Source organism: Coloeus monedula, assembly GCF_965178545.1.
Source record: "Coloeus monedula genome assembly, chromosome: 1".
Classification (NCBI taxonomy): domain Eukaryota; kingdom Metazoa; phylum Chordata; class Aves; order Passeriformes; family Corvidae; genus Coloeus; species Coloeus monedula.
Window position 1 is genome coordinate 41,737,651 of NC_138781.1, and position 13,999 is coordinate 41,751,649.

The 13,999-nt window shown below is 38.5% G+C and overlaps 1 protein-coding gene across 1 annotated transcript in view; it reads right to left on the bottom strand.

Annotated features, from left to right (window-relative positions):
* GADL1 (glutamate decarboxylase like 1) overlaps positions 1–13,999 on the bottom strand; it is an 81,789-nt gene that overhangs the window by 31,159 nt on the left and 36,631 nt on the right. The window contains exons 12-14 of the mRNA XM_082294712.1: positions 9,938–10,137; positions 5,712–5,763; positions 2,564–2,653 (exon numbers count right to left, since the gene is read on the bottom strand). Coding sequence (XP_082150838.1) covers positions 2,564–2,653; positions 5,712–5,763; positions 9,938–10,137 — 342 coding nt within the window. The remainder of the gene's footprint in view (positions 1–2,563; positions 2,654–5,711; positions 5,764–9,937; positions 10,138–13,999) is intronic.

The window sequence follows — 13,999 nt, forward strand, 5'->3', positions numbered from 1 at the left end:
GAATCTCAGAATCAGGTATCACGCTACCATCCAGTCAGTCCTGACATATATATTTCCATATAAAGTGGGCCATGGAAACTGGAGAAGAGCCAGTACAGCAGAAAACCTTCAGAGTTATTTTGCACAGGACTATGCAAATTCTTCACAAAGCTGAGGACTTTAGATCTGAACAATTCACTTATCAAATTTTACCAGCACTAAAAGTCATATAACTAGCCTTAGAAGACAGCATGTTATTCTGAACAACACTGCTGAACAAGTAGTTGAATAAAATCAATGACTTGCCCTAGGGATTTTTAAGACATGTTTCGTTAATTATTGGCAGATATGCAGGTCAACAAAAAGGAAGATTGATTTCTGGATAAACAGACTAACCGTGATGTTAGAATGTGGATTGAAAAGAGAAATTGTGATGAAAGCATTTTAATGCTCATTTTAGTGAAATGATGGGAATATTCAGGAAGTGTTTGGAATCAAGAAACTGTCACAGCCCCATTTGTCCATCAATGGCACCGTGTAAGAACCTCTCCAGCCTTAATGCTCTTATCATTTGCACCTTGCTGATCAGAATGCATTCCTTCTTGTCCAGCAATATATTTGTATTGATTAATGTAATTTAATGAGCATGCTGGTTGCATCAGCAATGTTAAAACAAATTTATCTGAGCTAAAAAAGTCAAGTAAGTCTTATTTTTTCTGACCCAGTGCTGTCATCTCATCTGCTCACTGACACATGCTGTGTCCCAAACTGGCCCTCAGCATCCAAAAAGCAGAGTAACCCCAGACCTATCCCTGTAGAGAATCAGGGAGGTGAAATAACATGTTTTCACTGTGAAACAGGCTCACTTTTGTCGTGCCAAACTACTTCCCAGCAGTGTCTAAAATAACACAACTAACAATCATCATTTGTGATTTCCTCCAGGAGAGAAATATATTTCCTAGGGAGCTTTGGTCTGGTTTGTGCTAGATTTTTTTTTCAGGCTTTTGTGGGGAAGAGTGAAATAATTTATGTCTTAGGATTTGGGATTTCTTAGTTTTTCATCAGAGGAGATATAAGAATCAACAACATGTCACCTTGCCCATGAAAAGAGTGGTTGAGATCAGCAGTAGTGGAAGAAATTGTATGCACGCATCTTTCCCTCCAAGTTCTTTTCCACAAACACTGGCTAAGAAATCCGTATTTCCAGCATCAATCTATCTATATTGGTATATAAAATAAAGGCAGGTATCTATTCCCTACACTGACTGGAAGCACCATAGAGTAACAGAGCACGGAACCAGTAAGTTACACTCCATAAGCCACTCAAATACACATGCTCAAAGCCATTTGTTGTGCTTCGCCCCTTCCCTCCTCAGTCCCCTCTGTGGCACACATAAATCAAACAGCGACAGTTGCAGCATTATTTCTTCTATGATTTCCCAAATCCTCACTCCTCCGTGAGTAGATGAGCTGTTATACAGCTCTGTATACACACAAGCACACACACACACACACATATATATATATATACACACACATTCATATATAAGCCATCCACTCTAAGGAGAGGATGGGAAGCCCCAAAAGAAAGGAATATAACTTTGTGAAAGCATGGTAAATGCCAAGCCCTTGCATCCATACTGTGGCTATGCATGGGTCTGTACTACAGAATTATACTTTCAAAAACAATACAGATGGGGTTAAGGAAGATCCTTCTCCTAAAGACACCAGCCTCCGGCAAAACTTGAAAGCAATTCCTGTGAAAGCTGCCGAAATGAGAGCAGATGTTACAGGAAGCATGTATATAAAGTATATAAGCTTGTTTACATAGTATGCATATGATACACACATCTGTGTTCTAGTTTAAATTTCTAGTAGCAAATTCTATGAAAAAAAAAACGCAGAACAACAAAGCTCTTCCAAAGATGAGCAAACAATGAATTAAATTCAATTCCTCACAGAATAACTTATTCAGTAAAACATAATACCAAAATATGTAGTGGCTTCTTAATTAAGTCTTAACTAATGACTCCTGACTAGTAAATTCAAAATTTTACTGCTGCTTTTTTTCCAAGATGTTAATGATTTTCTATCAGGATGGCAAAGAGTTACCAAAACACTCATCAGTGAAGTTTTTCCCACAGTATCTTCCCATTGTATTCCTGTTGTCATTTATGTTTAACATCAGAAATATATTGTTAAGCATTTCCTTGCTTGCATTATCATAGATTATCATAGATAATGCAAGCCAAGTTCCAAGGACAGCACTAAGTATATGAGACAGGTAATGAATAATCTGTCTAGACAAGAGATGTGAAAACACTGCTCCTCTCAGTTCTGCCAGCTGCTAACAGCTTGGACAGCAAGCTGAATACTTGTTAATGCTTACACCTCCTATATTAAGAAAATAAATAATTAGCTTTGTCTAAACCAAGAAAAAATTTAAATCTTACCAACATCTATTTAAGGATTAAATCTCCATTCTACTGATAGGTTATAATGGTGAGCAAAGCCAAGGGCTATTTCACATTCTTATCTGGCACACAGATAAATCAGTAAGCCTCAGGTAACATGTCACACTCACCTGGTGTAGCTTCTGCCAAAATTCAGGTCCATCCTCCATTTTTCTTAGGCTTGGTGGGATGTACCAAAAGCAGATGTTTGCATACTCCGGCTAGACAAGAGAACAAGTGATTGCTTATAAAATGCAATAGATGGGGCAGGGATACATATTATAGCTTTTCAAAGACTCCTGCTTTATTTTGGGGGGGGTGAAGCCTTTGCATTTATACCCTTTTCTTTAAAGCCTCCTTCTCCGAGTCACCTTTTGTTTCCCTTTTTTTTGAAACTAGAAATAATTTTTCATATAATCCATTTCTCTTCCTGCTGCCAGGGGCTCCTTTTTAATTTCTTCTTCCTATATCCATCTTTAACTCTGTTTTACTCAGTAAAAAACTTTGGCTAGAAAAAGTGTAAGAGAGGCACAGAAAAGTAACTTAACAGAATTCATATTTGAAGCAACTTTAAAGAATACATTTTCCTTTTAGTGTTTTGAGGTTTTTTAATGGAAATCTCCAATGGTGGCTTTTATACAAACACAAAAACTCAGGTTTTGTGACCATTTAACACTTGCACACCTAGTCTACTGAACAATGCCGATCTCCTTTCATATCATAGAGCGCACTACATAGTGCTAGAGTTAATGCTGAATTTCTCAATTTCCACATTTTATAAGAATCTCAAGACACCTTGCAGGGTATGCACCATATCCTGAATGTATCTTGTCTAATATCTAAGCAGGCTTTTTGAGCAAAGACTGAGACTCCACATCTCTGCTGATCTCCAAGGAAATTTTGCCTTTAAACTCAACAGAGTTAGTTGCAAGACTCCCAGCAAAAAATGGCTATTCACCATGCATTATAAAATAAGGCATTTTGTGCTTATGAGGTTTCTTTATCATATATGATTGAGAAAATGTTCCCAGCAGGCCAGTCCAGGGTCCCTATACATTTCCTGCTAATTTGTAACTTTTTTTTTTTTTTTTGTTTACTTCTATAGAGAACAGGTAATATGAGGAACAATATGAGGAATAGATGTACCTTCTGATCCCATCCAACACAACCCATAAATCACTAAGTCAATCTTGACCTACACTATTTGCAGCACAGCATTCTTATGGCATCTAGATTATAACATGGATTATTATAATTTGGATTGTGAACTCACACACCCCACTCCTCTCCCACATGCCATCCTCATTTGTACTAGCTGAAAGAAAAAACACTGTTAAAAGGGAGCTTGGTAGCTGAGTCACACCACCTCTTTGCCTCACTCTGGATGTGGCTGCTATTGTGATCCCAGGCAGTGTCCTGAATGAGGAGAGCCCACCAGCTGACACATGTTCTTTCATGAAAGGCCACTGAGAGCTGCTCATATCATTTTCTGCTTCACTTCAAAGAATGCATTAAACACAATTTAATCATCAAGAAGAATATTATTGTCAGCAGGAACTGAGCTGCAAACCTGCCATGTGCTGAATGGAATAAAGATCAGTTCTTAAAGTCACATTTCTGTCCCCAAAGAGTGTGCATTGAGTACACACATAAACACAGACCCTGAAAAGGCAATGCCTTCCCCATAAGCACAAGCACTAGCTCACTGCTACAGGGTTTATTGCAAAACTATTTAAAATCAGATGGCAGGAACAGACAGATGGCATACATTACCATATTGCCATTGCCTTCTTGATTATCTCAGTTTCCTGTCACACATCAAATACATCATCGCCCTCTGAAAATACCATTCATCCCAGAAAACTACCCCCAGCCACGCTTCACACTCTATTTCTGGTTATCTTGTCACAGCTCTTATCCAAGCAGGTAAGCAATTACATCACAGAAGAGTTCAGGATGACTTAAGCACAAGTGGCATTTCCAGGCCATAGAGCAATTATTGTTACAGGTTTTTCCTCACTGAAGGTATCAGAGGATCATCTTCCTAACTTTTTTGTCTGAAGCTCAACTTTCCTTCAGAAAGGGCTCACATAGCTGGGCCTCACTGCCTCACAGCAGCCTTTCTTTGAATTGTAATTGCTTATTCCCCGCCCCCCCCCCCCCCCCCCCCGCACACCTGAAAACTTTCTTAACCCCTTCAACCTCTCAGCTCAACTTCTCAACTCATAGAAGAACTCAGAGAACTCGAGTTCTTTCTCATAGTCCATACTCCAGCACTCCCTTCAAACCCACTTTTAATCCAGGTGTCCCATTCCTGCAGGAACTACACAGCAGCCTCTGCTCTTACCAAGAGTTTTCACATCTACAACGGATCTGGGCTCTCTGCTAAGATCTACAATAACAAGAAATGGACAGCTTTTAACAGACTTGCCACTTTACAAACCCCATCCTGTGCTGCTGGCCTAAAATTCTTCAACTGATCAGCAGTTTTCAAAGCTAAAGAGAAAAGGTTACATTGCGTGAATAGTATAAAATATTTTTCAAATTTTTTATTTTGTCTAGCCTAACCTGGAATGCTTGTGGTGGCACTTACTCCACTTCCCATCCTCCTCCATTTACTTTCTTCCTCCTGATCCCACATACCAGCCTGTCTTTCATACAAGTACACTTCCAACAATGCAAAAGTTTTTTATAAAAATCACAGGTCTTTGCAACATCCTCAGACATCAGCCTTATTGACCAAACAGCTGAGGATAGGTGGAAAAACAGGACTGAAGCTTTATTCCCTTCACTCACTCTCCCCCAAGCAAGATCACCAAACAGGAAATAAGCTGACAGGTTTAGTAAAGACAAGTGAAACTTACAACTTTTAGGTGGTTTTTAGGAAGATGGGAGTAGAAATAGAATTAGGGAAAAAAATACAGACTTTAGCAATGAAAAGTCCAATTTTAGGATCAAACTATTTTTCCATCCAGCACACAATCTTATCTGTAGGTCTGGCAAGCACTGCTTTTTTACAGCCAGCCTCTGAACTCTCACAGAAAAGTTCTCCATCTACACCCCCTGAGGCAATACAGGACCAGAATCCAGGAAATTAGGTAGAGTGATGGTAGGGAATACAGAACAGGTTATGTGTGTTCAATCATATCTGTGGATCTCCAAAACATAACTTATTAGATTATATAGTTTAAATACAAATTGATAATTGACTAAGAAGAACAAAATCAAACAATGGACACTTCCTAACAAAAACAACAGTTCAATTCCATTTTCACTTACCTCCAAAAGAAGCTGAAATCCCTCTCTTTTTTTAATTTCCTTCACTAGATATCTGTAATTAAAAAGTCAGGGGTTTAAAGCAAGAACAAAACAATACAAACAGACAACAACAAAAACCAGGATCTTAAACATGTATTTCTTTTCCCTTTTTTTTTTTTCCACATTGAGAAAACAACAGAGTTAAACCTCGTTTCTACCTGCTGTGAAAATGCAATAGCCATCAGTTCATGGAAACAAAAGAAGGCTACAGCAAGCCAAGGAACACTGAGGAGAAGCCAAATTCTGTCCTCAGGCACAGATTTTCAGCAGAGCCACATGGCACAAATTGATCCTATTTGCATCAGGTTGTGAGCTTTCCCAATGCAAATTTCCACTGATGTTGCTCTTTACAAATTGATACCTCTATCCCTTGTTCTCAAGTGCTGATGCTATGCTGACGTTATTTCATGGTCAGCCTGACACCTCTTGCATTCTGCTATCACCAGGATCTCTTAGTTTATCTGGACATACTTCAAGCTCAACAATTTTCCCAGTACTGCCTACATTCCACACTGTACACAAGAGTGCACCTTTCTGTTCAGCCACTGCTTATGTACAACAATCCCTGGATTTCCTATGCTAACAGCATATTAAAATGGGAATTTCTTTTCATTCTCACCTGTCAAGCATGAAAAACCCAGAAGCCTTCAATGGAAAAATGGGTTTGAATCAAAATTTTCATAGAAACAACTTCTATTTACAGAATTTTTTTAAAACATGGCTGCAATTTTGCCATGGCACACATCACACAGGAATTCTGAAGCAAAGAGGACATAGATGGGACTTCTGTCTTTCTTCGCCACCCTTCAAGGCCTTCCAAAGAAAAAATTCAAAGAATTCACTACAGATTCGTGCTGCTTTTCCACTCCAACAAAATTTAAGTCTTCTATATGAAGATATTGCTGTCTAACATTAATAAACCCAATACACTTAAACTGTGCTGTACTGGTTGTTCACAAATCTGTTCTTCTCTTGCATTCACTGTTTGGCATTTTCCTGCCTGAAGCTGCATTACTGGTCATCACACTAGTAATTCTTTTAGTTGAGAAAGAGAAATATTGTGAAAAAAACCTCCCTTGGTCCTATCCACACGCCCGAAACTTGCCCCCGCAGGGACACCCCTAGCACAGTTGCCTCTGCAACACCTTCTCCTCAGCAGACATGCTGCAGAAACAGGCTGGCTGGGGAAGCAATAAACAATACCCTAGATGGCACACATTTTTTCAGAACAGCGCCTGGGGAGCTGCTGTGCTGTTTATCATTGCTGTGCCTGTGACTCATTAGCTCCCAGCACACACCCAGCAAAGCCACCGCTGCGGTGCAGGGCCAGTGCCCACAACAAACAGCTCGGGGAGTGGTGCTCCTCTCACTGGAGCAAGTCAAGGTTCTGGTCGTTTCTGTCATGACCATTCAGATCCTCCTGTGTGCATTTGTTTGTTATCTGGCTGCTAATGCCCACACTGTCATTTAGGTTGAAAGAGAGGAATGATTATCTGTAGGGTAATTATCTTATGTCAAACAAGCTTGCTGCTTCTGTCCTGTTTATTAGAAGATACTTCTCTGTGCCGTAAAACCAATATTCAGCAACATCAGCAGGTTATTCATATGACAGTAGCCTTCAATTTATTTATTTCTTTAATAAAGTATTAAAGAGAAACCTATGCATAATCACTTCCTTTTTTTTTTTTTTTTTCATTTTAGGTCTTGAATTTTTAGAGCCATTTCTCAATGCTTAATACCTTTCCCTCTTACCTCCAGTGCCTTTATTTTATATGACCTGGGTATAAAATCTGACATAGGCTACCTGATGTTGGTCAGGTTCACAATACTGTTAATCATGTTCTTAACTACGCTGCCAATAACCTAAGAAGGCAGCCATTAGAAAATCCATCGCCCAAGATTTATCTTGCCAGGATCATTTGATGGCAGTGGAGCAATTTACTCTGTGCATCTTTCCACAGCTGACAGTGAAGTTTTATTATCGCGTCACAGCTGTAGTATGTTAGAAGGGCTCCAGTCCTAGTGAAAACCAAAGTACACAGAGAAATGTCATTTGCTATGATTAAGCCTTGCAGAAAATGAGGGGTGGAGATCTGCCGTGAAAGTAGACATATGTCTGCTAACAGTGGGTGTCAGAAGAGGAAACAGGCAGAAAAACTCCAAAGAAGATGAAGCATAAAATGCAGAGGTGTTTATATGGTAACTAGAGTTGTATTCTAAAAGCAGTTTACTTCTATTTTCTTTTTAGTGTACTTTATAAAGCAACATCCCTGCATCAAAAATAACTGGGGGGAAGAAAATAAGCAAAAAATTTCTGAACTAATCAGCTGGATGCTCTACTCCAGGTATTTTAAAAGCAAGCCTTTCCAAATAGATAGCATCACTATGTTCCTGGGACATTTAATACCCTGAAAGAGTGATTCATCTCCAGAACAAGAAGATATTACAGGAATAGCCAATAGGCAAAGTTTGCTGCATCAGAATGCCTGCAATCACCCTAAAAAAAAAAAAAAAAAAAAAGAAATCTTGCCCTTAAATTCTACAGTCAGGGGACTAATTCCAGAATTAATCCAAGCCTGTATTCAGGAGCACTGAAATACTACCCTTGCAATCAAAGTAACATCTAATGTAACAAATGAGGAGAAAGGCTGCACAGCTGAGTAGTTAGTAAACCTGGTACAGTGCCCATGTTCATGCAAACTCAAGATGGCAATGTGAAGAATCTATTTCATCAGATAATGCCTAAAAATTAAATTTCTTCCTAATGGAAAAACAAACCAAAAACCAGAAGAGACAAGCCAGTCCCTCTTTAGAAGTGTTACCAACTGAATCCTAATGTTAAACACAAATATCGATCCCAGAAAGGTCATTAATCACAACACAGTCAGTCCAATGACCTTGGCCAGTGACCTTGATGAGGCTGAATTCTCCTACTGATAGCGGAAAGAATTACTTACTCTGCACAGACAAAGAACAGTACAACAAAAACAAGGTGAAATTTAACCAGAAGATATTAAAAAACACATAACCAGCCAAAAAAATAAGTAGCATTAAAAAAATAAATAGAGGAAAAAGTCACAGCTTTTTTGAGTTTTTCTGGTTTTGTTTCTTTCTTTTTATTCCCTTCAAATCCACTCTGGGTTTAGGTCAGGGGTATTTTTATTTTTTCTTTAAGTAACCTCATTACTGTGAGACTATCCCTTTAATTTCCATTGAAGTAAACATTCAATTCTTTTCTACTTGTTACTTCATATAAAAAGTAAAATGTCAATATCAATGATTTTACTTAAGGCAGTGTGTAGATAGTTTGGTGAAGTTCTCATTGTGCTTTATCTTGTACAAATTCTGAACAAACATTTTACTTAAAGTGAACTTTTTTAATGGGCCATTACCTTATTTCAAAATTATTTCTTCTAAGAGAAGAGAATACCACATGTATGGAAATTTCTTCCCAGAAACCAAGACATCACCATCCCTTTATAAACACCTTTTACCAAGAATTTTGCTGAATTCACTTGTGAAACTCAGTTCTGCAAGACCAAAAACTTAGTGAAAGTGAAGAGGACAGGTATGGGGAAGGTAACAAGGAAGAGGTGTTTCAGTCCCTAACAGAACATACTGTAAGCATTAAGAACTTCAGCAAAATTATGGAGAAAAACCACTCAGTATGTGAGAACAATATTGCTTTCATACACCTCTACTAGATCCTAATATTAACACAGTGTCCTCATATGAGTTTTCCATGGTCAGTTTTTTGCATTTCTTCATTCATGAGGAATGACATGAACAGGAAAATTTGCTTCTTTGCAGACACAGCTCAGATTCTGGCACATAGGACTTCTTTTACACCAACACCAGAACATGCAGTTGAGCTAAAAGTAGGTGCTTTGGTAAATCTGTCCTATGTCTGGTTCAGATAACATAAATGTTCCACAATATAGACTGATAGCCTAATTTTGATTTCTATGTTTACCAACATCTATACTTATTGCTAAAAACAATAATTACCATTAAATATTGTAGCAAGACACTAATTATTATTGTTATTAGCTCCTCCTATTATAGGCAAACAAAAGGAGGGAGGGAAAATGTAACAAAGGGGTCTGTTCCAGGATATGGAGTGTCAGCAGTGCCAACATTTCAGCCAATCTAACAGACTAGACATATTCCAAACTGTGAGGCAGTACCTCGCCAAAGCCAGTGCCCTGTTTACTCTCTCCTCAAGGCCTGTTGTTCCCAATGCTTTCCACATAAGCCAGAACTTGAATGCATCCGGACGTCTGCTGCACTGAATGGACTTGTCACCAGTGTCGTAGCTGACATCATAGAACTTGTCCTGCTGGAACAGGTACGCAGCCTCGGCAGAGTAACATTTCTTCAGGAGGCCCTATGAGGAAACACGATAGAGACTTAGATCGATGAGAAGCTCTTTCAAACCTCTTCACAAGCCAAAGCCCTTCTTTTCCTGTCTGTACCAACTGCTCATTTAAAAAGATCTGGATATGCAGGATAATTTCCAAAGCATATGGTGTGGTTTAAGAACCCCAGATGAACCTAAACTCCATGAAGTCAGCACTGACAACACAGAAATTTTATTATTTTCTTCATAATGTCATGGAAGAGCAGCAGGCTGAAGAGGAATTTTGACTCAGATCTCAAGAAACCATGGAGTGGGTAACACAGAAAGAGTTGCCCCAAAAACGTATATGGATATGAAAGAGAGAGAAGACGTACACATCTGTGTTCACTGCTCCAGTCTTTAGATCATAGAATCACAGAATATTCTAAGTTGGAAAGGACCCACAAGGATCATCGAGTCCAACCCAAGTGAATGGCCCATACTGGGACTGAACCCACAATCTTGGCATTATAACCACCATAATCAAGAGCAACTCCTGAGGAACTTCCTACATGTTCACAAATGGCTTAATCTGTTCCTGCTTTGATTAGTTGCAGGTAGGGAAGATTTCAGTCCCAAGAAATAAATGTTTAGCCCTTACAACCAAATAGTCACTGTGGATTTAGCATAGGTTGTCTGACTCTTTGAGCAGAAAAACCTCAAGGAGATTAGTACCACCCAATTTTTTTTCCCTTTCACAGTTCAGACAAACACGTTTGAAAATAAACTTAAAAAAAGATACTTTCACATATGATAATCATGACTTCTAAATAAAATTATTTTTATTCATCAATCTCCAGCCTACAGCTTCCGAGGGGCAACCTGGGCAGAGATGAACAGCAGAAAACAGACAAAGATTAATGAGTAGTGTGGCAAGTTCCAGCAGAGAACGAGGCTGGGAAGCAGAAAGCACAGAGGCTCTTACAGGTTTAAAGGTGCAGAGGAAGAGAAGAGACACAGGACTGGCCATTGGCTGAAGAATGAAATATCAAAATATAGTCTGTAATACTATGAAGTAGAGAGAAGGGCTGGCAGAAAGCAGGCTACAAGAGCAGGGATGGGAATGGCCCTACGAGGGGCGCAGGAGACAGAAAACATAGATCTGTCAGTGCTAAGCAGAAGAGCACAATTCATTTTCCAATTCAATATCACTCTTCAATTTGAATCAACAAAAAAAGTATTTTGCATTTCACCCTTTTCTCTGCATCTGCTGCAAGTCTGATTTTGAAATGGCACAGTGTCTGATATAACTCTTAATCAAAGTGTCATATTCCCACAACAGAGGTACAGTTCTTGATCTACATTCCAATACCCTACTTAATGACTTTGGGACCGGCAATAAAATGGAGTAAAAAGGTCCAGACAAAAGAAAAAAAAGAGAATTAATCGACTGGCATACACAGGATAACTCTGCCTCTTTCCTAGACTTTTCAATTCCCTCCAAAAAAGCAAATCAAATAAAAAACCCCACCTACACACGTATTTGTAGATCACAAAAGGAGAGCACCACCACCAAGGGCTCTCCACAACTTCTGTAAGGATTTGACAATCCCATTGTAATATTTGTTTGATAAAAGTACAGCAAATTTGGTCTGAACTCTTCAGTCACAGGAGCAGCACATTCAGCCTTGTGAAAAGACAGTTTATATGACAGCTTGGGGGAAAAGGAGGGCCAGTGTCTGCTGTCCCTTTGCAGAGTGATAATGTGCAGCTACAGCACAGGGTAGCCACAGCCAGAAGGCCAGTGCTGAATGCAGTGTTTTGTAGCATATAAGATTCTAACACCTACTTTCCAATTTTCTCAAATAAAGAAAGGCAAGAAGATGACACTAGAAACCGCAGAATACTCAAGCACTGGGGCATCCATACTTCAGTTTCTTCATGGCTTGGTTTTCTCTGGCTAGTAGCTGCACAACAAGGAACAGGAGTCATTCTGTCAAGATATTGTGCTCTATTCATTTAGACCTTCATACCTTTACTATTGGGAGAAAAACAAGTTTACTAGACATAGTGTTAAAAAAGAAAAAAAAAAAAAAAAAAAAAAAGCAAATAGGCAGCAACATCCCCAAATTTAAGCTAACTGCTTTGTCTCTTACTGACCCAAAATTTTGCACAGTGTATCTGCAGTGAGTGTACAGCAGGGCTGATCAATGTGGCACTATCTCCTGCCTTATCAGAATGCAATGCAGCACAATAGAGGAGGTTGCAGAATAGTAGTTCCCCTCATGCTTTTCATCCGATAAATAGTAACCATTGTTTGTCACAAGAAACCTGAACGCAGTTAGCAGTATTACAAAAGATTAAGGACCACTGCAGAGTTACATAGTTTTAAAAAAGTGCTCTAGAGTGAAAATGCAACAAATATTTTGATGTCCCTGATGAACTCAAATTCCTGGGAATGTAGCTCATTTAAAAAAAAAAAAAAAAAAAAGGCAGGTACTGTTCTAGTCTCCTGATGAATCTGACAGTGGAAATCCATGTTGGTTTGATGATCTTTCTTCCATCTACTTATCTTACTAAGAATGCAACGTGCTCAAGAAATCCTGCTGAAGATACTGATAGTATCAATATCCAGACGCAAGTACAGTGACATCCTCCTGCATGTCACTAGAGAAGAGAGGAAAAGTAACAAAAATCATCCTTTGTGACAAAGAGAGAAATATTCCAGAAGAAAGGTGGAAGAGGAAGAGAAGGGAAGAAAAAAGGAATGGATGACAAAAAAAGTCATCTCAATTTTCCTAGTCAAATGATGAAAAAGTAGAAGGAAAAAAAAGGAAATAAATATGCATTAAATACATTTTCTAACTCAACGCTCTCAGTCCAAAGAAGACCCCAACAGTTTTCTACACAGTAACTGAGGTGCTCCATCTGTTCAGAAGAATTGCAAAAGTTTCATTAGAACTTCCCCATTTGACAACTTTGAGTTTCTTTCTTCAGCATCTTTTATCTTTCTACCCTTTTTAACGCAAGTGCTCGGCTTTACAGTCAGTCTGTTAAAGTTTAGGAAATGGAAATACTATTTTCATAGAGGCCCCATTCCACTATGAAGTTTCAAAGAGCTTTTGATTTTGATGAAGTCTATGGATAATTTCTGTGTTCTAATTAATGGCAAATTGATGAAAATATATTGATACTGAAAGCAAGAGCTCCAGTTTCATAATTCAACATATTTTTCTCATTGAACAGACTTACCTACAGCAAGTCTTCTGATCTCTTTCCATTTTCATTGCTAGTTAAAAGTGAATTTCAATTTCATTAATAAAATATCTTTTTCCCCAAGACAAGCATCTCCCTGATTTGCCTTATCTGAGGCAATAAAGACAATCTTTTGAATAGCATACTTGAAAATTGTCAAAAGCAGTGCAGTGTGTTAGGACACTACAGCAATTCACTTCAAGAGGTGAGAAGGAGCTCTCAGTTGTACTAAACCCAAGCAAAAGCAATGAGAATAGAGCATTTTCTGCAGCTGTCCTGGAAAAGAATCAGGGGCATAAATATCTCTATGATATTTCTAATGATGAGGAAGAGATTACATGTGGATGGCTACCATCATCACCTTAATCAATTATATTCTGTACTAAACTGAGATTTCATTAGCTACATTGAGACTTTATTCTTAACTAATAAGTAAAAATTCTGTCTATTACCTAGATCTGATTCTTAATTACTTAAACTAGTGCTTCACTCTCACGGGTTACAGAACTTTGGCAGTGGTGATAAACAGTAGTTCTCTGTTTATATGTAGATAATATTCATACAGATATGGATGACAGCAAGGACAAATTGGAGTAGCTCTGTGGTTTTAAGGGAGTATGTATAACCCAACACCAATTCCTGGCATTTTAAGAAC